This window comes from Arvicanthis niloticus, chromosome 3 (genome assembly GCF_011762505.2).
Source record: "Arvicanthis niloticus isolate mArvNil1 chromosome 3, mArvNil1.pat.X, whole genome shotgun sequence".
In the NCBI taxonomy this organism is placed as follows: domain Eukaryota; kingdom Metazoa; phylum Chordata; class Mammalia; order Rodentia; family Muridae; genus Arvicanthis; species Arvicanthis niloticus.
In genome coordinates, this window is record NC_047660.1 from 79,165,050 (window position 1) to 79,191,028 (window position 25,979).

At 38.2% G+C, this 25,979-nt stretch overlaps 1 protein-coding gene across 1 annotated transcript in view; it reads left to right on the forward strand.

Moving 5' to 3' along the window:
- Dennd6a (DENN domain containing 6A) overlaps positions 1-25,979 on the forward strand; it is a 52,579-nt gene that overhangs the window by 16,310 nt on the left and 10,290 nt on the right. The window contains exons 4-15 of the mRNA XM_034497786.2: positions 3,568-3,680; positions 4,372-4,452; positions 7,177-7,282; positions 9,014-9,093; positions 10,182-10,244; positions 11,217-11,272; positions 12,739-12,861; positions 13,218-13,313; positions 16,805-16,899; positions 22,841-22,906; positions 23,143-23,207; positions 25,477-25,566. Of these exons, the coding sequence (XP_034353677.1) occupies positions 3,568-3,680; positions 4,372-4,452; positions 7,177-7,282; positions 9,014-9,093; positions 10,182-10,244; positions 11,217-11,272; positions 12,739-12,861; positions 13,218-13,313; positions 16,805-16,899; positions 22,841-22,906; positions 23,143-23,207; positions 25,477-25,566 (1,034 nt within the window). The remainder of the gene's footprint in view (positions 1-3,567; positions 3,681-4,371; positions 4,453-7,176; positions 7,283-9,013; positions 9,094-10,181; positions 10,245-11,216; positions 11,273-12,738; positions 12,862-13,217; positions 13,314-16,804; positions 16,900-22,840; positions 22,907-23,142; positions 23,208-25,476; positions 25,567-25,979) is intronic.

Below are 25,979 nucleotides of genomic sequence, written 5' to 3' on the forward strand. Positions count from 1 at the left end.
AAAAAAAAAAAAAAAAAAAAAACCAATAGCTGGGGCTGGGTGGGTCGGCAGTCAGGAGGACTTGCTGTTTTGTAAAAGACCCAGGTTCCATTTCCAGCACCCACATGGTGGCTCACAACTGTTTGTAAGTTGAGTTTCAGAAAGATCTGATATCCTTTTCTTGTCTCTGTAGTACACACACACACACATACATGCAGGCTAACACTCATACACATATAAAATAAAATAAACCTTAACAACAACAGCTTGGGGCTAAGGAGATGACTCCCGTCTGTAAAGGGCTTGCCATGTTCACAGGTATATGTGTGCATACAAACTACACTTCACATAGCATGCTGTTTACTCATAAAATACAGTTCAGTCTAAAATAGCTCATTTCATGACTACAGACAGAAAGCAGAGAGCACAGCAGAAAAGAGCTCAATGCAAAGATGTTCTCAGGGACATGCCCCAGTGACCTGCTTCTTCAAGTTACGCTCTGTCTTCTAAAGTTTTCAGAACCCCCAGAACTAGTGCCATTAGCTAGGAACTTAGCTTGCTAATAAACGAACCCTTTGTGGGAACACTTTACATTCAAACTGTAGCATTTTATAAAGAGAAAATCTGAGTCACTGATCTATAGGTTTAACTAAAACAATACTAGAACACATCGCAGAGATTTTTCTCTGCTTGAATAGGTAAGCAAAACTAGATCTGTGTGTGTGGTGTATACTTGTAATCTTAGAGCTCAAGAGACTGAGGCAGGAGGATTCTGAGTTTGATACCAGCCTTGACTGCATGGTGAATTCCAGTATAGCCTGAAAAACATTAGCAAGACTTTGTTTCAAAACACAAACTCAGTTTCTTTCATTCTACTCTCTTATAACAAAGAGTCTATAATTGTGTCTATAATTAGTGTCTATAATTGCCATTAGGTATACTTACATATTTTGGCTTTTAAAAAGGTTGAACAGATTGTGAAGTTTCTGTTTCCTGTTTAGAATGTCATATGAGAAGGAAATAAAAGTAGTTACATGTATGATGATGTAAATTTTGAGCATTATATTAATTTTAACTTATTACATGGGGAAAAAATCTAAGTGGTATTACTGCAAGTATTTAAAATTTGATAACATAATTGTAAAAATTATTACTTTGTGTATACATGTGCACATACATGTTGGTGTACATGTGCCAGTGTGCTGCATGTGTGGAAGCCAGAGGACAGTTGTCAGGTGTCAGTTCTCTGTTTCATCTAGGTTCTGGGGTTGAACTCAGTTCATCAGATTTGAGTACAAAAACTTTTACCTGGATTAGCTGTTTTACCAGCTTATGTGTTTTAGTAAGCTAATTTTTAGAGTATTAATAGTTTTTTAAAGTAATTATTGCCTGACAAATTTAATTAAAATTTGCATTTCAAGAGGCTTGCTGAAATGATTGAAGTTGAAAATTAATTGTTAATTCAGATGATTAAAATGATAAGTTGATTATGGACTCTTATTGAATCTTATATGGTATGTGTTATTAAAGGGCCTTCTCATTGTGAAATACACTCAAGACCAATTAATAGAACATTGCCAGCACCTCAAAACCCCCTCAAGCCTCTTCCCCCCCACCAAGTATAATCACTGATTGTTAAAATAAAGGCTTTTATATTTTTTATTATTATTATTATCATCATTATTATTTCTAATCACTGGTCCATGTATCCTAAAACATTACAGCTTTGTCTACTTTTAAAAGTTTATACATCTGGAACCTGGTGTATAGTTTAGTGGGTGGTGCTTACCTAGCACACAAGAACACCTGTCTTCAATGCCCTTCACTACTCAACATGACTGATCTCAGCAGGAGGGAGGGAGGGAGGGAGGGAGGGAGGGAGGGAGGGAGGGAGGGAGGGAGGGAGGGAGGGATAGGAGGGTTGGAAGTTCAAGGCTACTTAGCAAGTTTGAGGCCAGCCTGAGCTACATGAGACCCTATGTAAATGTAGCTTTTATTCTCCCAATGTAATTGTTGTCTGGGTGGCTTACTGCCTCTGTCTGCTAACCTAGGCCTAGTCTTGGAAGTTTCCAACCTCTCTAAAATCTTATCTAGACCTAGAACATTTTCAGCCTCTGAGACTTACTGCTGAATAAGTTCACCCTTTATTGTTCTTTCTGAACTCGAGCTGGCTGAATCAACTCAGCTGTTCTGGCTCAAACTACTCTTTTAAGCTGACTGATTCAAATCTGACTACTCTCAGCCTCTGACTGAATATGTCTGCTTGGCCGCATACTAACTTTGGCAATCTGTTCTAATCTTCTAGCTCCCTCTCATTCCATCCTCACCTGTGTCTAGCTTGTTCTTTCTTCACCCTGTCTCTGTAAAAGTCTCCTGGTAAAACTGGCTCCTCAGGCCCAGTGGTGGTGGTACACACCTTTAATCCCAGCACTTGGGAGGCAGAGGCAGGCAGATTTCTGAGTTCGAGGCCAGGTCTACACAGTGAGTTCCAGGACATCCAGGACTACACAGAGAAACCCTGTCTCAAAAAACAAAACAAAAACAAAACAAAACAAAACAAAACAAAAAAACAAAAAACTGGCTCCTCTCTGTCTTTCTGCCCCTCAAATAGCTTCCTCTCTTCTCATGAGAATTGGACATATCCTATTATGTCAAATCTTTCTCTGATCACTTTGTCTGCCTCTCCATTAGATGTCATTTTCAAACATGGGTGCTTCCTTTTACAAATTAACTTTACCTTCATTGTTTGAGATTAAAGGTGTGTGCTAAGACTGAGCCACACCACAACTAGAAACAAGTTTTTCCAGTAAACAACAGAATTTCAAGGTTCACAGCGTGATCAAAATCCTGCAACAACTCTATATCAAAAAGATTTTTTAAAAAATTTATATAGATGGGTATGGTGGCACATGCCTTTAATCCCAGCACTTGGGAGGCAGACCTGAATTTAAAACTAGCCTGATCTACATAGAGAATTCAGGATATCCAGGACCACATAGTGAGATGTTGTCTCAAAAACAAAACAGAGAAAGTTTATAAAGCTGTAGATTGAAACAAGAGGTAGGTGTAGGAGTGTGTGTGTGTGTGTGTGTGTGTATGTGTGTGTGTGTGTGTGTGTGTGTGTCTTCATTTGTTTATATATGTAAGACAACATCATATGCAGACACATTAAAAGAAAAAAAAAAAAAAAGAATGGCACTGAAAGAGAAGTAGGAAAACTGTGAAGAGACTTAGGAATCAAGATGGAGCTTACCTCTAACTAACGAGGTGGCCTCCAGCAAAGCCAGAAGTTCTTTATTTTATTCTTTTCAAGGCAGGGTCTCACTCTGTAGCTCTGGCTATTCTAAGAACTCATTAGGTAGATCAGGCTGGCCTCAAACTCCAGACATCTACTTGCCTCTGCCTCCCAAGCACTGAGATTAAAGGTGTGCACCACTATGTCCTAGAATTTTTAGGCTTTTTTTTTTTCTTATCTAAAATATGAAGAAATGGGTAAAAATTATTTGTAAGGTTCTTTCACTTTGATATTGATGAAACTGGATAAATGTCACATGAAGCCATGCTGACTTTTTCTTTTTGTTTTGTTAGGTTGTCTTGGAGATACCCAGTTTTGTTTTAGATTCCGCCAGTCTTCTGGGAGGAGGGTGTCACTACACTGTCTTCTTGATGAATTTGACAAAGATTTGCCAGTTTACTTAAAGGTGGGAAAGCATTCATGTGAGAGGAAACCCTGGCACTTGTTCCTTTAGAGCTATCATACTCAGTCACCTTTGATAACATTTCAGTGCTGTTTGCCTTTATTATCTAGCTGGGTTTCTTAAGTAAGTGATGAGGATTCGGCATGTGAGTAGAGTTGACTCTAAAGTTACTGTTCTGGAAATGATGCCATTATAAATTGTAAAAAACTGACTAGCATGGTGAGGTGCTTTGCTTGGTCATGATCTGTGGAGATGGGCAAGTGGGGTGCCATTATATAGTAAATACCATCGTATTTAAGTGGTCTCCCCTGTGCCAGTACCTCAGATTTTATTATAACTTAGAGGTATTTACTGCAGATTTTAAGGAAACAGTGTAGCCTTAGAGAAAATTCTGAATTTGATGGTTTTCTAATTTCCATTTCCAAGTCTAGATGTGAATTAAGAACATAAACTGATGGGTTCCTAGGGAAAAGTCCCACCTTTGGTTCTTAGGTGTAGTTACAATTTCCCAGCAAGTTGGCAGGTTCTTTATTCTTCTGGTTGCTGTTTAAATAGGAAGGTATCTCTAGCTTTTATATATCACTTACATATTGACTCGGTTTACTAAAAAAAACCCAGTGTTACTGTTAAAGGATATCTGTGTATACATGCATACACACACATATACACATAATTTTTTTGTCTTCCTTCATAGAAAGATCCTGCATATTTTTATGGATATGTGTATTTTCGACAAGTTCGAGACAAAACTCTTAAAAGAGGCTACTTTCAGAAGGTAATTTTTATGTGCACTATTAAAGTGTTTAATGTTATTATGACTAGGGAAGTGAGAGCTGGACTTAACGGTGCTTACCTGTAGTCTGAACATTTGAGAGGTGGAGATAGAAAACTCTGAAAGTTGAGGCCAACCTGGGCTACCTAGGACCCTGTCTCAATTCCCCAACCCCAAAGTAGAAATGTTTAAACTTAATCATGTCTGAATTTTTATGTTTTGCCTGAGCTTTTTTATTATAGGCACTTGCCCCATTATTATTATTATTTATTTATTTCCTTATAGACAGGGTCTGACTATATTTATGTAACCCTGGTTGTTCTGGAACATGCTATTTAGACTTTACTGGCCTTGTACTCACAGAAATTCACCTGCCTCTGTCTCCTGGGTGTTGAAATTAAAGGTGTGTGCCACCATGTTCTGTACTTTTTAAAAATTATTTATTTATTTATATATTTCATGTATGAGTGTTCTGTGTGCATATATACCTGTATGTCAAGAGAGAGCATCAGATTCCATTACACATGGTTGTGAGCCACCATGTGATTGCTGGAAATTGAACTCAGGACCTCTGGAAGAGGAGCTCTTATCTGCTGAGCCAACTTTCCAGCCCCCATATTCCATAAATTTTAACTATTGAGTTTTTGCTGTCTGTATACTTTTAGAATAAGGGAGAAAATAAATAAATTGTAATATTCTTACAACCCATAAAAAAGCCTGTAGGTTTTTTTTTAATGAATCGGTAAATAAAATTTAGCAACATGTTAGTCCTTAGTGCTTCTGACCTAAATATACAGTCTTTTTTCATAAATTAAATGAAAAATGGAAAATTCCTATTCTAATGTCAGATAAGGTAAAAAGTAGTTTGGAGGATGGAGAGATGGCCCAGTAGTTAAGAGCATTTGCTACTGTTACAGAGGACACAAGTTCAGGTCCCAGCACCCATATTGGACAGCTTATAAGCACCTATAACCAGCTCCAGGGGATCTGCAGCCCTTTTCTGGTCTCTGTGGATACCCACACATATACACATAAATAAAAATAAAATCTTAATTAAAAAGAGCAGTATTCAAGGATAAAAACCTACATTTGAAACCTACATTTGAAAATCAGTGTAATTTGACTCTAAAGTGATCATACTGAAAGTTGCAATTTTTAAGTTTGTAGCTAGGCTAGGACAGTTAGAACATAATAAGCATAGGGATTTGGGCGAAGCATCACAGTTTGATTTTCCTTAGTAGAAAGACTTCATGTGGCAGGACAGTGATGGCACACACCTTTAATCCCAGCACTTGGGAGGCAGAAGCAGGTGGATCTCTGAATTTGAGGCTAGTCTAGTCTAGTCTATGGAGCTAGTTCCAGGAGAGTCAGGGCTGTACAGAGAAACACTGTTTCAAAAAACCAAAATAATAATAATAATAATAATAATAATAATAATAATAATTTAAAAAAAGACAGACTTCATGTGGCTTATTTTGATATATGTTGTATACAGTAGGTAGGTATCTTAGTTTGTTTTTATTGCTGTGATAAAATACCCCAACCTAAATAACCTAGGAGAGAATGTAGCTTATATTAGCTGTAATTCCAGGTTTTATATATATGTATATATATATGTGTATGTGTATATATATGTGTGTGTGTATGTGTATATATATGTGTGTGTGTATGTGTATATATATGTGTGTGTGTATGTGTATATATATGTATGTATATATATATATATATATACATACATATATATGTATATATATACATTTTTTTCCACTGTTGTGGAGCAGTCACAGTGACAATAGTATGAGACACTGATGACTTGTGTCCATAGCATGCTCAGCCTGTTCTTTTCACTCTTAGACAGTTCAGGATCCCCTGCCTAGGGAATGGTTTCACCCCTCAGTAGGTGGGATTTCCTGCCTCAATTAACATGGTCAAGAAAATCTCCCACAAACATAGGCCAACCTTATATAGAGCATCATTCACTGAGTATAGATTGTCTCAAGTTGACAGTTAAAACTAACAGTTATACTTGGCTTTTAAAATTGTCCATTATATTAGTCTGTTTTGGGGAAAATTGTTTTACCTGAAGAGCAGGAATTTCTGTGAGTATGCCTTTAGTTCTTTTTTTTTTTTTTTTTTTTTTTTTGGTTTTTCCGAGACAGGGTTTCTCTGTGTAGCCCTGGCTGTCCTGGAACTCACTTTGTAGACCAGGCTGGCCTCGAACTCAGAAATCCGCCTGCCTCTGCCTCCCAAGTGCTGGGATTAAAGACGTGCACCACCACCGCCCGGCCATGCCTTTAGTTCTTAAAGCAGTGGTTCTCAACCTTCCTAATGCTCTGACTCTCTAATACAGTTCCTCGTGTTATGGTGACCTCAATATAAATTATTTCTGTTGCTACTCATAACTGTAATTTTGCTACTGTTATGAATCATAATGTAAATATCTGATCTACAGGATATTTAATATACTACCCCTGTGAAGGTCATGACCCACAGGTTGAGAAACACTTTTAAATCATAATTTTTCATTTCTCAGTTATGACTTTGTATTTTCTTTTTAACCATCTGCTGTAAAAAAAACTTTATAATTTTCAAAATCCATACCCTTTTTTGCTGAATTTTAGCTCATTAATAATTGTTCATGCATAATAAATGGCAAGCTTAAATTATAATCATTAGGTATTTAAAAAAAACAAAACAAAAAAATCTTTATCCCCTTTCTTTCCTCAGTCATTGGTTTTGATCAGCAAACTACCTTATATTCATTTTTTTCACACCGTACTCAAACAGATAGCACCAGAGTATTTTGAAAAAAATGAACCTTACTTGGAAGCAGGTAAGTTAAATATTGTTTGAGTTATGTACTGTGTGTGTGATTCTATGTGTGAGTGTGTGAGTATGTGTATGTGTGTGTGTATCTGTCCATGCATGTTCACATGCCAGTGCACATGCAGATGTGTGTGGGAGCCAGAGGTGAATCTTTGGTGGTGTCCCTTAGGAGCCAGTCACCTTTATTTTTGGAGTAGGGTCTTTTACTTCCTAAGACCTGAGGCTTTTTAATTAGCCAGTGACTTGCCGGTGAGCCTCCTGTCTTCTCCCAGTGCTTGAATTATAACCATGCATCATTAGCATGTCTGAATTTTTTTTGAGTTCTGGGAATCAAATGCAGTTCTCCACACTTATGCAGCAAGCACTTTACTGAATTTTCCTAGTTCAAGGTGTGGTCTCTCTTCTTTTATATTTATTTTTGGTTTTCACATATTTATTTATTTGCTTGTTTATTGTTTGAGCGTGTGTGAGTGCGTGTGAGTGAGTGAAGTGTCAGATCCCCTTGGAGCTGGTGTTCCAAGTTGCTGTGAGCTGCCTGACATGGGTTCTGGGACCTAAACTTTGATCTTTTGATAGAGCTGTTATCTTTTTTTTTTTTTTTTTTTTTTTGGTTTTTCGAGACAGGGTTTCTCTGTGTAGCCCTGACTGTCCTGGAACTCACTCTGTAGACCAGGCTGGCCTCGAACTCAGAAATCCGCCTGCCTCTGCCTCCCAAGTGCTGGGATTAAAGGCATGCGCCACCACTGCCCGGCACTGTTATCATTTTTAACATTTGAGTCATTTCTTCTCCACCAGCACCCCAAGTTATGTACTCTTAAAGAGTTTTAATAAAGTGGAAGTTGATACTCTAAATATAATCAGAAGAAGATTTGCTGGGCCATGGTGCCGCATGCCTTTAATCCCAGCACTTGGGAGGCAGAGGCAGGCGGATTTCTGAGTTCGAGGCCAGCCTGGTCTACAGAGTGAGTTCCAGGACAGCCAGGGCTACACAGAGAAACCCTGTCTCAAAAAATAAAATAAATAAATAAATAAATAAATAAATAAATAAATAAATAAATAGAAGAAGGAGAAGAAAAGATTAAGAAGATTTAAGACTTAGATCTTAAATGATGTGAGAGAGATACAGAACATTTAGTCTGGCATCTTTACTTTAATCCTTCATCCATCTCCAGATACCAAAGTGCTATCTGGTCCTGTCAACTGTAATAATATAAACAGTGTCTGTTAGAGTTAGTAATAAGGTTATGTACTGATAGTTCTTGGAGTACCATTGAACAGAAATCCAGAAACAGTAGTTGAAAAATAAATAGGAAATCTACCCTTGAAGCTACTTGTCATTCAACAGATTTTCTTCTTAATTAAAAACATTTTTGTTGGTGGTGTGTGTGCCACATGAGTGAGTGCCTGAGGGAAGGCCAGAGAGGACTTCAGGTTCTTGGAGCTGGAGTTGTAGAGTGTGAGCTTCCTGACGTCAGTGATAAAAACCAAACTTTGCAAGAGCAGGAAGTACTCATAACAGCTGCTTCATCTCTTCAGCTCTCTGTGAACAATTAACCAATATATATCCTGAAACATAATACTTCTGAAAGAATTATAAATTAAATACTTCATCAAATTTACTTTTCTTTATCTGCTATTATTAACATATTTCTCCCATGTTACAAAAAGAGCTCTAACTTAGTGTCCATTTTAAATATTTTAATTTTCCACTTACATTAGTATTTTGTTACATTTTCAGCTTGTAATGATGTTGATCGATGGCCTGCCCCAGTGCCAGGGAAAACACTGCATCTGCCTATCATGGGAATAGTAATGAAGGTAACAACTTACCATAGTCTCATCTGTGTGCTCTGAAGACTTCTACAGCAAGCTCACACGTGGTTTTTGTTTTCAACAACCTGATGACATTTAGTGATGTTAATGCCTTCACTATTGCTGTGAGATGTCACAGATTCACTACAGTTGGTCCTGCCTCAAAGAATCCTTCATGCAACTCAGGCCATCCAGCCAGGCAGTGTACCCAGTGGATTAGTGCAGCAATGCTATCCCTGTGAAGTGTACACAGATAGAAGCCTCCCTCTGGAATCCTGCAGTATGGGTGGTGAGCAGGAACAGAACACCTGTAGTCTTGGGTGTTAATTGCTGAAAATTAAGATTCACTAGAAAAGTCATTGGTTTTCCAGCTCTAAATGGTCTTTTAACATTTAGTATCAGACCAAGCATGTTTTCTTAGAATATTTTCTGTTATGGTGAGGATTTTTAAAATTTTTCTTTTCATCATTCTTCCTCTCTGTGTATTGGAGATTGAACCCAGGACCTCATAATCATGAGGCAAATGCTTCACCTCTAAGCTCTATTCCTAACCCATTGCTTTGTTTTTAAGGAATTTGAATTTTACTGACAGATCATGTATGAATGCACTCAATATCTTTGCAATTCATGTATTTGTGACATTGGATTTATTCTTAACTGTGTTTCTTCTTTAGATTTGCTTGTTTTTTATATGTATTCTCTCCCCACCCCTTCAGCAAACATAGCAATAATACTGATAGCACTGGGTTGAGCATTCCCATTGTTTTCTGTGGGGTTTATTCAGAAGTTTGGCAAGCTTGAGAGGGTGTGTTTGGGTGTGTGTATTTGTGAAGCAGAGACTGGAAAGGTGAGCAGGAAGCTGTGTAAGACTGCTGTCCTGACTTTGTTTCCAGCCATTTGCTTCTGTGGTTAGTGATCTCCATTTGTAGACATGGGAACTTTAGTTGCCCTACTCTTGCTGTAACTAAGAATGAACACCTTAGGTTCTAAAACCCCACAGAAACATGTGGTCCTTAGAGCACTTTAGAAGTGCTGAGTGTGCTAGATAGAGCACTTGCCATACAGATAAATAATAGCTCCTCTCTGTCTTTAAGGTTCGGATTCCCACGTGTCATGACAAGCCTGGGACCACACAGATGGTGCAGTTAACTCAGCAGGTAGCTTGATGCTAAAGTGACCATGGTGCAGCTGGGGACCTGTTCACTGAAACACCCATTACTTTTAAGTTAGTTGGTGATAAACTTTTTAACATTTCTTGTTAGAAATGTTATTGTTACTACCTCAGTAGGTTCTGGAGTACCCAGTGTTCATGTTGTGATTGTGAGGACTAAATGACAGTAAACACTTTAAAGGAGGTTTAATTCTGGCAAAAGCTGTTCTCTTAGAAGAGTAGCCAACAGAATTCTAATTTTAGACAGCTCAGTCAGAAGGATTCTGGAGCTTTTCTTTTTCTGAAAGCAGTTTCTATTCCTTGTGGTTTGAATCTTTTATTTGAAATACTAGGCTGCATTGTTACCATCCTCACTGTGCTTTGAGTAAAGTTAGAGGACAGCAGGAGACCTGACTGCTGCTTACAGTCTCCTAGTGTTGCTGGTAGGCCGGCCACATGCAGTTGTGGCCGAGGCTCACATCTGGCCTTGGGTTGATTCATACTCACAGTGTTTGTGCTTTTCTCTGCTGTATTGTGGAATGCTTGTAAGATCCATTCTCTCCGGCTGCTCCTGGGAGAAGAGAAACTTGTCAAGATGAACTGAGTGAGGTAGCTCTTTGGTTGTGAGATAGTTGTGTTGTTATTTTCATTGATTTATTATGTGTTTTGAAACAGGGTCTGACTGTGTAGCCCTGTCTGGCCAGGAACTTACTAGTGAGGCTGACTTTGAACTTGCATCAATTCTCCTGCCTTTTCTTTTGAGTGCTAGTATTACAGTATAGTCAAGTACCATCATGTGTCACACTTGGCTTAAGATAGCCAGATGTGGTACCTACCTTTAGTTCTAACAGTACTCACTTGTGAGTTCTCTTCCAGGACAGTCAAGGCTATACTGTTAGATCGTGTCTCAAAAACAAAAATCAATTTCTGTAAATTTTAGTAACATCTCCCTTACTTTTCTTCTTTTTTAATCCTTTAGGCAGATACACACACATCTATTATTTTGCCTACTGTTCATGAGGTGGATCTTTTCAGGTAAAGAATTTAAAAAATGTTAACTACTTTGTCTTTCTAATTTGTGATAATTTTTATTAATTTATGGAAAATGTGAATTAACCTGAAATAAAATACTCACTATGGGTCCTAAAGAGTCTTGAAAAGTTAAAAAAAAATAAATATTCATTATGTTTTAATGGTAAAATACAGTGCTTCATCTTGGCTGCAAGAAAATTGAGATGTGCATTGGGTGCTATGTGGTTAAAACAAACAGTTTTTGTTTAATTTGGTATGAGAATTGTATTGTGGTGATATTAGAAAAAGTAGAGGTTTTTTTTTTTTTTTTTTTTAGTTAAATTTAAATTTGGGGGTGAAATACCACAAAGATTTGTGCCGTTTGTTAAAAACAAAACAAACCAAAAAAAGCCTCAGTAAGAAAAAAATAGAAACAACAACAAATACTGTTTTTTTATGTTTTAAATTTTTTTTAAATAAAATTATGTACTGTAGTACTTGAAAAAAAGAAGAAAGATGCAAAAAGAGAAGCTACCTTTGTTTATGCGTTTTATCTAGAGCAGCTGATGAAGGGTCTTTAGGCCACTGCCCAGGTCACAGATCTGAAAGTGTTGGTGACGTGTACCAGCTTGAAAACGCACTGTTGCCAATGGGCAGTGAAGTCAATGCTTGGTTTTTTTGTTTGTTTGTTTGGTTGGTTTTTTGGTTTTTTTTGTTTGGTTGGTTTGGTTTGGTTTTGGTTTTTTGAGACAGGGTTTCTCTGTGTAGCCCTGGCTGTCCTGGAACTCACTCTATAGACCAGACTGGCCTCGAACTCAGAAATCCACCTGCCTCTGCCTCCCAAGTGCTGGGATTAAAAGCGTGCGCCACCACCGCCCGGCCAAATGCTTGGTTTTTTGAGACAGGGTTTTTCTGTATTGACTTGGCTGTCCTAGAACTCATTCTGTAGACCATGCTATCTTAGAACTCATAGAGAGATCCTGCCTCTGAGTGGTGGGATTAAAGGCTTGTGCCACTGCTGCCCAGTTTTGTTTTGTTTTTTTTTTTCTTTTGTTTTTTGTTTGTTTTTTGTCTTTTTGTTTTTGTTAGTTAAAATTAACTAGCTTATTTTTTTTAATCTCATAAGTTTGTATCATGATTTTAGACTTGTATGTGTTTTGGTTTGACCGGGTGTTTGATTTTTTAACTAGTGAGATTTGTTATGTTCTTCAGAAATAACTTTTTTTCTCTTCTCTAATCTGCTAGGGAAATTGCTACCAAACAAGGAAGAAAAGTAAATAAATAAAGGTTACTAAATGTTCAGACTTAAACACACTAATGGAATTGTGTCCTCAGAACCTTACACCTGGCTTTGATTGTGTGTGTAACTGTCTGCATTACAACATTCTCAGTTAATTTTTCAGATCAAGCTGTCAGTAGCAGGAAGAATTTGTATCAATGTGAAGTTTTTGGATAAATAATAAGGTATTTCTACTGTGTAAACTTTCTAGGTGTTTCTGCCCAGTTTTTCTTCACAGTCAGATGCTTTGGGAGTTGGTGCTGTTGGGCGAGCCCCTTGTGGTCATGGCACCATCGCCATCAGAGTCTTCAGAAACTGTACTAGCCCTTGTTAGGTGAGTGCAATGGGCTCTTGATTCTGATTCTTACAGTATTTTCAGTCTGTAATGTTTCCCCACTCACTGCATCAATCCATGCAACAACTTTCTCAGAATGTGTGAGAAGATTGAGTCAGGTTCAGTTAGAGCTGAAGTCATGTTTTTGCTGCTTTGAATAACACACACACACACACACACACACACACACACACACACACACACAGAGTTACATGCAGTTAAACCTTGGTAAATTTCAATTAATATTAGAGACCAGTGCTTACCTAATGCTGAAATAATTTGCCTTTTGGGTATATATGTGGATGTGTCATGGTTGTGGAGTGGAACCTTGATTTCTGTGTCTTCCTGTTCCACAGCTGTATTTCTCCATTAAAGTACTTTAGTGATTTCCGACCTTACTTCACGATTCATGATAGTGAATTCAAAGAGTATACTACCCGTACTCAAGCTCCGTGAGTAAACATAATAACGTTTGTTGACTAAGTATTCTCTTTATTACCAAGATTTGTAGAATTGTGTAATAAATTTTATTGTGTAATAACATTTTAATTGAAAAATTTGACTTACTGGCAGATTGCTTTTTATAAAAGGTTTGGGGAGCTGTTGGAAATAATTTAAGATTTGCAGAAAATAATGATATTCTTTCCATTTAGCTCCTGTTTTATAATTGTTTACCTTCTTTCTTCGCTTGAGTTTTAGAAGAGCAAACATCATTTCCATTTATTTTCTCTGTTCCTTGATTTCCTGCTAACATCATAGTATCTGCTGCAGGCTTACTTCATCTTTTTTTTTTTTTTTTTTTTTTTTTTTTTTTTTTTTTTTTTTTTTTAGTAGAACTTCTCTTTTTTAGATTTATTTTGTTTTATGTGTTTAAGTGTTTTGTTTGCATGTATGTCTATGCACCACATGCATGTATGTGCACATGGAAGCCAGAGAGTGTTAGACCCCTTGGAACTGGAGTTACAGGTGGTTGTAAGATGCCATTTGTGTGCTAGGAAATGAGCCTGAGTGCTCTGGAAGAGCTGCCAGTGCTCTTAACCACTGAGCATCTTGCCAGCCCCCAGGCTAACTTTTAATATCTATCAACATTCTCTGTTTTTATTGATTGATCAAGCACTCTGTTGCCTTGTTTGAGTGAGTGAGTGTGTGTGTGTGTGTGTGTGTGTGTGTGTGTGTGTGTGTTTTGTTTCTTTTGAGGTAGGGTCTTATGTAATGTAGGCTGGCCTTGAACTCTCTGCAGCTAAGGCTGGCCTTGAGTTTTTGAGCCTTCTGATGCCACCTTCCAACTATGAGGATGGCAGATGTGCTGTTTTTAAGATAGAATTTCCATGCATTGCTCAGATTGGCCTTGAACTTTTGATCCTTTTATTCTTCTGCTTCAGCCTCCCCTTTAAAATATCTTTTGTTGTTATTCTTTGTTTGGTTGGTTGGTTTTGTTGAACAGCATTTTTCTGTAGCCCTAGCTGTCCTAGAACTCATTCTGTTTACCAAGCTGGTCTTAGAACTCAAACAATCCAACTGCCTCTGCCTCCTAAGTGCTGGGATTCAAGATGTCTGTCACCACTGCCTGGCTCCTTTAAAATACATTAATCATGATCCTCCTGTCTCCTAGCTGTGTGGTGTTGTATGTCTTCTATGTAGACTTGTTTCTCTGCTGTTCCCTTAAATGTTGAAGTTATCAAAGACTGTTCTGGGTTCCTCTTCCAGACAGATCATATTTTTCTATATAGCCTTAACAGTATCCATGGTCTCGGTTAAGACCCTATACTAAGCAAGGAGGGGACTAAGCAGGTAAAAGCACTTGCCATGCAAGCCGTCAAGTGTGAGTTCAAGCCCCAAACCCATGTACAGAGCTGGGTACAGGGGCATACATTTGTGGTCTAAGCACTCCCACAGTTAGATGGTTGACAGAGACAGGAGAAACCCCTGGGAGCTCTGGTGAAAGACCCCCGCTTCAGGAAGGTAAAAGGAGTGAACCAACTCCTGAAAACTGTCTTCAGATACCACCCCCAGCATGCCATGGTACTAGACAGTGTTCGTGTTCATTTCCCCCTCTTCTCCCTCTTCCTTTCCCTCTCCTTCTCCCTCTCTGTTTCTCGCTCTTTCTCTCTCTCTTTCATGCTTTTATACTCTCTGCTCTTTCTCTCGGGCTCTTTGACTCTCCCACACATACAATTAACATTTAATTAATTGTAATTAATTTTAAAGATCCTGTATTAACTCAGCATGCTAATTCACTCTTGTAGTCTTAGTACCTGAGAGGCTGCACAGAAAGACTGAGGAAGAGTTCAGAGTCACCCTGGACTAACCACAGAAGAAAAACTTAAAAGCTCCTGTAGTGATGACTGGAACATATCTTTGCACCGTAGATCTTTCCAGCACCCAGGTTTCTGCAGTGCTTTTGTTGGCGTTAGTGTAGATTGTCACTGCTGTATATCCATTCTTCTGTTTGAGATGGATCTCAGTCCCTAGTACTGTTGGCCTAGAACTCATCTTACAGATCTGGTTGTTCTTGAACTTGATAGTGTAGTTCAGGATGGGCCTGAACTACTGATCCTCCTACTTTTGCTGCCCAGGTGCTGGGATTTTATCATGTGCCACCATGGGCAGTTCACAGCTGTGTTTCTAATGCTTCTGAAACTTAGCATGTTCTGACTGATTTTAGTTCTCTCTTTTTTGTTCTAGCCTCCTGTCTGTTGCTTTCTTGATAAATGCTATTAGTTTTGACTTAGTTATCAAAAACATAGTATTATGTCTTCTTACCATGACCTGCAACAAATCTTTTTTTTAATTTTTATTTCTTGTACATTGGTGTTTTATCTACATATATGTCTGTGTGAGGGTGTTGGAGCCTCTAGAACTGGAGTTACAGACAGTTTTGAGCTGCCATGTGGGTGCTGGGCATTAAACCTGGGTCCTCTAGAAGATCAACCAGTGCTCTTAACTGCTGAGACATCTCTCCAGCCCTGACCTACAACAAATCTCAACTAATTCTGTCAGTTCATCAACCGAAAATATCTTTCAGCCTGTTTATTATGTTCTTTCCATAATTCCTTCTTCAGACTCTGGTTTCTCTCTGTCTACTGTTGCTTTCCTTCCTTACATGGTATCCTCTAAATTTCTCCACATTGATCTGTAGCATTTATGTGACATACCTCCACTGTATCCCTGTGGCTTCTATTTGCTTACAAGATAATGTATTAATTTTTAAATGTATACACTTAATGCTCTTCTTTCTCCTTATCCTCCCACTCTGCTCAGGAGTACTGAAGTGCCTGTAATTGTGTGTGCAGTCATGGGTAGAAACTGAGCCAACCTCACTGTTTGACATAAATATTCTGCATTGCCCTTACTTTCCTTGGAAAATTGTTTATCTTTCATGTGTGTTCTCTATCCTGTCTTTGGTGACTCAGTTTTTTAAAACCCTGGCAAGAGCACACCTTCTCCTTGGGAGGAATTGCTGAGCAGTTTATTCCCTTTTAAGTGCCTTCTAATTGTGCCATCATGACTGAGTATGTATGCCTTGATACATTTATGCTGTTTAAGAATCATCTTTAGTGAACTGGAGAGAGGACTCAACAGTTAAAAGTACTGGCTGCTCTTCCAGAGGACCCAGGTCTGATTCCCAGCATCCACATCATGTTCACAACTATCTTTAACTGCAGTTCCAGGGAATCGGATGCTCTCTTCTGACCTTCTAGTGAACCAAGCACACACATGATGTACAGACATACATACAGAAAAATACACATAAAATAAAATGAATAAATGTAATAAAAAAGTCATATGTTTTTTATCTTCATGTGTCCAGTACTGAGTGTTGCCTCTCATGTTGACACATAATGAATCAAGTAAAGGGAGCAGTACTTAATACACTGTTCACTCAGAAACTGTCACCTATTCTTCTGTGATTTAACATTTATTTTGTCTCATTTTTATACAGGCCCTCAGTCATCTTAGGAGTAACCAACCCCTTTTTTGCTAAAACACTGCAGCACTGGCCACACATTATTCGAATAGGAGATCTTAAACCTGCAGGTAATGTGTCTCCTTGGTGTTCAGAGTGTGTGATGGGACTGGGTACTGACTTGTGACTCTCCATGTGTTTGCCACTTACAGTTGACATTATTGGTAACATTCTTGGAGACAGCCTGGATAAGGGCCTTTGGAAAAGAGTATAGCTTCTCACTAAAATGGGTATATGTTCTACCCCCCAAAAAAGCCCAAGAAAACTGAGCTTTTATTTTATAAACTACATAAAATTGGGAATTCTACTTTTGCTTGTAGAAAATCTTATAGAAAACTAAAATGATAGCCAGATGTCATAGTGCCCATGTGTGATCCTAGCACTCTAGAGACCGAGACAGGAGGACTGTGAGTTTAAGGCCAGCGTGCAGCCTGGACTACATAGTTCCAGGCCAGCATGAGCTTCATATTGGAGACCCTGCCTCAAAGTAAGGAAGGGGGAAAAAGCTAGAATTATTCCAGACTTGGCATGAAATTCTCAGGTAGGTCTTAAGTGTTGTATAGCCCTGTGCCATTGTATTGATTGAGGAAGTCCTCACAGATAGTACTTTCCTTGAGAAAAAAGACGTATAGTGTTTGGCTTCTTGTAGGATTTTTTTTTTTTTTTTTAAGATTTATTTATTTTATATATGTGAGTACACTGCCACTGTCTTCAGACACACCAGAAGAGGGCATCAGATCCCATCACAGATGGTTGTGAGCCACCATGTGGTTGCTGGGAATTGAACTCAGGACCTCTGGAAGAGCAGTCAGTGCTCTTAACCACTGAGCCTGATCTTTCCAGCCCATTTTTTTTCCTTGTAGGAATTTAATAGGTGTTTATTACAAGAATAAATGAATTCTGAGATTAGATGTTTACTTTAGATGCCAATTTAATGATTCCCCTAACATTTGTCATTGTCCCCTGTCACTCCGTCATCCCGTTAGTTTTCTAAAAGATACCTATGATAGTTCAGAGAATGGCTTACTCTACTCACAAAAGACATGGTAGGCTTTTTAGTTTAGGGTTTTATTTTGTTTGTTTTTGTTGTTGTTTTTACTTATCTAGACTGCTGTGATTTACTGTAATACAATACATTGCTGTTTACTTTCCTTCCTATGGAAAAGGTTCTCTTAGGGATATAGGTAGGAAACTTTTGCCAGAAATCACTGGTGACATAGTATAATCGGATAAAGGGAGCTGGGCATAGTTGCACATGTTTTTAATCCCAGGACCCCAGCACTTGGGAGGCAGAGACAAGCATATCTCTATGAATTCGAAGCTAGCCTTGATATTCTTAGCAAGTTTTGAGACCTTGTCTCTAAATAAATAAGAAAGAAAAGGAAGGAAGAAAGGAAGTGAAATCCTCATGGGCACTGGAAAGACTGGTCAGTGCTTAAAAGCACTTGCTGCTCTTGAGAGGAACGGTTTGGTTGTCAGCACTCACACAGTGGCTCACAACCATCTGGAACTTCAGTTCCAGGGGGTATGATGCCTTCTATTGATAGGTATATACATACCTACCAATACATACACTAGGCATATACATACATGCAAGCCAAACACTTATTATATATAAGTAAAAATAAATCAGTTGATTCAAAATAAAGAACTTGCCATATTGTTTTCCAGAGTCATGTAGTAACTAACCTTCTTACTGGTAGTATATGAGGATTCCCCATTTCTTTATATCTTTGTTTTCATTATAGCTGTTTTTTGTTTGGTTGGTTGTTTTTGTCTCTTGAGACAGGGTCTTTATGTAGCCCTGGCTGTCCTGAAACTCATTATGTAAACCAGGTTAGCTTTGAACTCACACAGATCTTCTAGCCTCTGCCTCCCAAGTGCTGGGATTAAAGGCATGTGCCAACATGTCTGACATTCATTATACATTTTTTGAAGTTGTGTTTTAATTTGCTTTTCCATAATGTCTAGTTGTATATACCATGTTTTTATTTAATTGTTATATATCTTCTCATACAGAGTTTATTTTCTTTATCATCTGAAAGATGTACTCATGCATATCTTCTTTGATGAAATGGTTGTTTAAATTTGCTCTTGGTTTTCTTTTTTCAGGGCAGTGTTTCTTATAGCTCAAGCTGGCCTCAAACTAGCTATGTAGTAGAGGGTAACCTTGGACTTCTGATACTTTTGCCTCCATCTCTAAGTATATGTTCATTTAAATATATTGTCCATATTTTGTTTATCTTACTGAACGAATTGTAAGATGTTCCTAAATACCTTTACTCTTTATTAATAAGAGAGTTACTGGGCTAACTCAGTGCCCCAGGTGCTTTCTATTTAGTTGTGACTTATAGTCATGAATTGAAGCTTCTTCAAACTCTGAAGATGGTCTTGAACCCCTGATCCTCCTGCCTCTACCTTCCACCACTTAATGCTGGGATTATAGATAAGTACCATCATGCCTATCTTTTTATTTTATTTTTTATGTTTGTGAGTGTTTTGCCTCCATGTATGTCTATGTATCTCATGTGTGCCTGTTGCCCTTGGAGGCTAGAAGAGGTGGATGAATTTCCTAGAACTACAGTTACATACGGTTGTGGGTACTGAAAATTGAACTGGGGTCCTCTGGAAGAGCAGCCAATGTGCTTAACTTCTGAGCCAACTCTCCAGCCCCTACTATGCCTGTCTTAAAATTTGCAAATAATATGTTATCATGACATTTATCTAGATATGTGTATCTGAAAGAATATCTTATAAATCATTACTGAATGTTCTAAATATACCTGTGTATTAACTAGAAGGAAAATATTATTTAAAATATCTTTTAAAATAATCGTAGGCATCTCATATAGCAGGTATTTCAGTGAAAATTCAAGAATGTCCAGTGAGCAGAGTAACCCCTGTATTAGGCTGCTAATATGTGTAGATTTTTATTACATCTTGAGATATCTCTGAAGGTAATATTCTTACGCCTATATAGTGGCATGTGCCTGTGAACCCGCAATCAGGTGGATCTCTATAGTTTGAGGCCATCCTAGTTGACACGGTGAGTCTGCCTGAAGTGTCAGCCAGAGCTACATAGTGAGACTCTGTCTCAGGAAACAAAGTTGTCAGGCAAGAGGAGTAGAACATTTAAATATAGGACCTAGGACCAGGGGAAAGAAGGGTTCAAATAGCTCCTGAATTTTGGAAAATGTAGATGAAGCCAGGTGAGCTATGGAGGCACATGCTTTTAATTCCAGCACTCAGGAGGCAGAGGCAGGTAGGTCTCTGTGAGGTCTAGGCTAGCCTGGTCTAGAAATGTTCTCTATTTCTTTATCACCGTTTCTGGACTATTTCATTGTTTGATCATTATTCATATTTATTACATATTTGTATATTTATCATGTGCGTGTATGTGTTTTCATGAGCACACTAGAGTGTTCCACAGCTTCAGGGCACTGGATATGTGCCTCAGCATACATGTGGAAGGTAGAGGACAACTTTAGGGAGTTGATTTTTCTCTTATCTAACACATGGGTTTCATTTTTTTGTACTGGTCGTCAGGCTTGGCTGAAAGCACCTTTACTGACTGAACCATGTCACTAACCCCACAAGTGGCCATCCTAATGTGTATGAAATGATTTCTCATTGTGGTTTTTATTGCAGGGCTTTCAAGGACCTACCTCACAATATATAAATTTCCCATAAAGAAGGCTCGGAGACTTGTATATAGTTTAAAGCCTTTGCTGGGACAGTCTCCTTGCTAGCTCATCCACCTTACACCGACTTCCATCCAGCCCCAACCACATGGCAGCTCTTTACCCTGCTCCATCAGGTTGCCATTCCATGTCCTCTTTTATCCTCCTGCCTCTGCTCTCAACCTTCTTGTCTCTCTGGTTGCCCAAAAGTTCTACCACTTTTGCCCCAGCTATTGGCTGTCAGCTTTTTATTATAACTAGCCAGCAGTAAGGCAGTGCTGAAACATCTCTTTGGCTACCTTTGGTCAGTGAAGGTTGCCTGATCAGCATGTTTTTTGGGCAGGTGTGGAAGAACAAACATTTATAAAAGAAAACCTGGTGATGGGTCATGAAAATGTCAATACCAAAATCCTGCCAGCATCTCTCTCTCTCTCTCTCTCTCTCTCTCTCTCTCTCTCTCTCTCTCTCTCTCTCTCTATCTCTTGGTACAGAATTAACAATTAAAAATGCACCATGATACACTGTAAGGAAGGTCCCCCACAGGTTTACATTTTCCTCTCCCTAGGGGTTAATAATGGTAAATGTCTTTACATGAGTCTTATGTGCCTTCTTTGGAAATGTTTGTTCAAGACTTCTCATCTCTGGTTGTCTCAGTCTCAGTTCTTCATATGCCTGGGTTCTGGTCTCTTATCAGACAGGCTTTGTAAATTTTTTACTGTTTTACTCTCTGAGTCCTGTAATGACAATTTGGAATTTTGGTTTCTTTAAAAAAAAAACAACACAGAAATATAAGAATGTGTGTTCTTATTTTAATCCCATGTATGGAGATGTGGGGATGCTTTGAAATGACCATGGCACCTGACAATCTATGATTTGTCTCATGCTTGAGCAGAGGCATGGTTTTGATAGCTACAGATAGTTTCTGCAGTTGTGTGATATTTGGAATTCTTGGAACTTTCTCAAAGGGTATATGAATGTCAGGAACTGAGAGGAGGGACTGATGGTTGTTGGTTGTTTAGAGAGGTTGGTTATGGTTTGTTAGTAAACGAAACACAAGGAAAGAAATTAGATTCAGGGATATTTTTAATAACTTTCTCCCCTCTATCTTTGTTTCTTTCCTATCTAGTGGTTGTGGACTGAAGAGGGTGGGAAAAAGAAGAATCCAGAAAGTAGCAAAGCCCAGCTATAGAGTCCTTTTAGACACCAGTTTTTAGTTTTGATAAAGTTCATTGTAGTTAACTTTTCCTTTATTTCTTGTGGATTGAGAGTCATTCTCACAAAATCAGATTTAGTTTCTAACCATGAATGTCTGGAATGTGTATTATGGCATTGTTTGGCTTCAGGATGTGCAGCATAAAATCCCACTGGGGATTCCTGCTTTGAAAACTTAAAACAGTTTATAGAGCTACAGAAAAAGCATATCCTGTAGGCCCCAGAGGGAAGGCGTGGCAAAACAGAGTGTGTCTTTGGGCTCAGGAGTTTATAATTATCCTATTATTGTTATTGAGTTTTAACACTGCCAGGTAATTTAGTCCTGATGAAGAGAGGTTTTCTTTTCTGTGCTTTACCTCCCTGGTCCATCCACTTCATATTAAATGAAGAAATAAAACCCAAGGATAATGTCCTCTGAAGAAAAAAAAACAAGTTGTATTGGTTTATATTGGCTCTTAATAGAGACTGGTCATTTCTAATCAGAAAGTGAATTTATTACACAACAAGAAAGGTAAAATATTTGGCCTAAGTTAAGATCTATGTACAAATATTCAAAGGTGCATTAAGATGATTCTACTAATGTAAAGGCCCTCTTTTTTGTCTGTTAGCATCGAACCCTGAATAACTTTGTAAATTAAATATTTATAATCACAGAACTGGGGTGATTTCTTGAATTGGTGCCCTTTCCCAGAGCTGTCTGGCACCTATGTTATTGAAACAAATGAGAATTTTGTGCTTGCAAGCAGTGAGTGTTGCTTGCCACTCCTTCCTTGGATGGCTAGCACTGAAGCTCAGAGTCTGTCTTACACCTAATGAAGTTCCCAAGTCAGAGTGAAGCCTGCTGCACTGCTGGGCTTTTGTCATTTCTCATTTAAAAAAAAAAGTATTTTCATTATTGCCAAGAACTTAGTGACAATAAGAAGTAGGGAACTTGCTGCTAAATTCTTTCCCTGGCATTTAGTTTTTGTTGCACATTATGTTTTAGTCATAGTATGAGTCCTGTAGCGTGCATGATTGTAACTAAAAGTATTATGATGTTGATGATGGAATTTTGTGCATGTCAGGCAAACATTCTGTCACTAAGTTACAGCCCAGTTTACAAGAATTTTTTTTCTTTCAGGTGAAATTCCTAAACAAGTTAAAGTGAAAAAGCTGAAAAACCTAAAAACTCTGGATTCTAAGCCTGGTATTGACTTTTATTATTTTGTATCTACTTGTGCCATAGTGCATGTGTGGAGGTCAGAGGGCAGTTTGGGAGAGTTGCTTCTCTCTCTCCACCATGAATTCTGGAGATGGAAGTCAAGGAGTGAGGCTTGCACAAGCAAGCACCTTTCCCAGCTGAGTCAGTCTGTCGGCTCAGACTTTTATAATTTTAAGTATATACTCACCTAGGCTGTTGGGTTGTTCTGTTTCTCTTCTTAGGGGTTTATACTTCTTACAAGCCATATCTAAACAGAGATGAGGAGATCATAAAACAACTCCAGAAGGTAAATATCTGCTCATATTATTAATTTCAATCTCCTCACTGAGGTATGTAATATTTAGTCAGGCAATGTGTGGTTCTTGTTTTATTGTTGTAGTTTGCTTTTAGTAATAATGTGAAGTTGAACCTCACTTTTTAAACACTAGACTGCTGATTGAACCTCAGGCATGCTAGGCCAGGGCTTTACCATGACATGGATCCCTATCTTAGAATCTTATTTTTTCTTCTTTTAGCCCTGGCTGTCCTAGAGCTTACTGTGTAGACCAGGCTGTCTTGAACTTGTAATCTTCCTGGTTCTGCCTCCTAAGTACTATATTACAGGCATGTGCCATCTTGTCTTTTTTTGATTATCTTTTTTGATTATCTTTGAAAAATTAAAAAGTCTCTGTATGTGTGTGTGTATGAGTCAATTCTCTCTTTCCACCTTTTATTTGGTTTCCAGGGAAAAATGCCTTTACTCACTGTGACATCTTGCTAGCTCTGAGTCACTTTTGTTTTTGTGCCTTGCACACCTCAGTCCTGAATCACTTTTAAACGCAACCTTAGGTCTGTATGTTGTTGCTCAAACTTGTAATATCAGCACTAGGAAACTGAGATGGAAGGATCTAAGTTCTAGACCAACCTGGCTAAATAGTGAGCCCTTGTCTCAAAAGTAGACACATAGGTCTGGTAAGATGGCTCACAAGGTGACGGCGTTGGCTGCCAGGCTGACAACCGGATTCAGTCTCTGGGAGGGACTCAACATGGTGTAAAGAGAGAGGAAAAACTAACTCCCACAAGTTGCCCTCCACAGATTTTGTTGTGATATGTGTGTGCTACTTCCTACATCCTCAGTCATACACACACACTGCTTCCCACATCCTCAGTAATATATACACACACACACACACTGCTACATACAAAATAAATGCATAGAGCGGAGTTCAATCCTAGGATCTCCACGATAAAGACAGAACTGGCTCATGCAGGTTGTCCTCTGATCTACACAACCACTCCTTGGCACACATGTGCACATGCACACATACAAACTAATATAATGACCAAGCCAGCTCAGTCAGTCAACAGGGTCTCAAGGGAGGGAGTGAGGATTGAAAAAGAACTAAAACAGACAAAATTATAACATGACTCCAGCCAGTGCCGAGGCTGAAGCAGTTTTATGTCTCTCCCTCCTGCTTTTATATCAGTCTACGTATATCAAAAAAACATGGTCAGTTCTTAGATCAAAGACAAAGTAATCAAGCGAAGTAATAAACAAAAAGATCACATAAGATAGTAATTAAGTAGAGTAGTAAGCAAAGTATCACACAAGATAAGTAAAGCAGTAAACAAAGCCCCACAGTCACTGTTTCTAATACTCTTAGCTGAGCCTACTTCCTTATCTGAACCCAGTGACAAATGCCAAATTTCTAGAAGTAGCACCAAAAGCTCTCAACAATGTAATAAAAGTTTTTTAATTAAAAAATAATCAAAAGACAAGGGGCTGCAAAGATGGCTCAGTTGGTAAGGTGCACACACATATAATCAAGATGCCAGCGCATAGACTTGAGTCTTGGCTCTGTAGATATGGGAAAATGCCATTCATTTGGGAATCCTAGACATTGCAAAAATTCCACTAACAGTAAGAGAAAATTTGGGGGGCGTTTTGCTTTAAGAAATGTCAGTAGTATTAATATAATGTATGTAAAATAAAGATTATTTTCACTGTGAAGTGATGCTCTTAAGTATGGGATAAATGATAGTAATAAATCTATATGTTCTCAGGTTTTACTGGGGATTTTTAAATTAAATTTATATTTGAATGATAAATGCAAATTATTTGTACTAATATAATACTGTTGTATTTTGATATATGTATACATTGTATCATTGTATAATGTTTGTCAGTTTAAACATACCCATTTCTTCAAACATCATTTCTTTGGGGTGAAAACATTAAAATTCTTCTATGTTTTTTAGATATTTAGTACATAATTATTCTGTGATTACCCTGCTATACAATAAGAACACACCAACAATGCTTGCTCCTGACAAGCTGTAACTTAGTACTGTTACAGTTAAGCTTTCCCTCCCTACCCTGACTCTCCCCGGTTTCCAGCTAAAGCTTCCTTTTACAGAATTTTACAAAATGAACTTAAAATTAAAGTACTTCAATATAACATTCTAGGGGGTTTGGTTGGTACTAAATTTAAATGTCTAGTTACAAAGCAGTTGGAGTTGGTTGTTATCTTCCATTTCCTGACACTAAAATATAGATTCCATTTTCTTCTTTCAAGGGTGTACAGCAGAAACGTCCTTCTGAGGCCCAAAGTGTTATTCTCCGACGCTATTTTTTGGAACTGACACAAAGTTTCATCATCCCATTAGTAAGTTATTAATCTTAATGATTCATTGAGGGTGTATAAATGTGATTCCCATCTTTCAAATCTTAAGTTATGTGCTTCGCCAATTAGTGTGTTTAGTGATTTAAAATGGAGCCACTTACGAGAGATGTGGAGAGATGTGGATTCTTTGTGGTAGCCCCGTCTCACTTGGTAAATCATCTGATTCTCAGTTGCATGGCCTTGATATGTGGCTGGTTCTATGGCCTTAAATACCTCTGAAGTTTGTTAATGAATTTTTTGAAGCAGGGTTGGCATTTATGAAGAGATGGTCAGTATATATTTTAAGCACCAGGTTTAAGAGAAAGACTAGCACTCAGAAAGATACCCCTAAAAACATGGTCATGGGGTTCTTGAAGGGTAGTCATTTGTTGTGAGTCTTGATTGAGCTACTGATA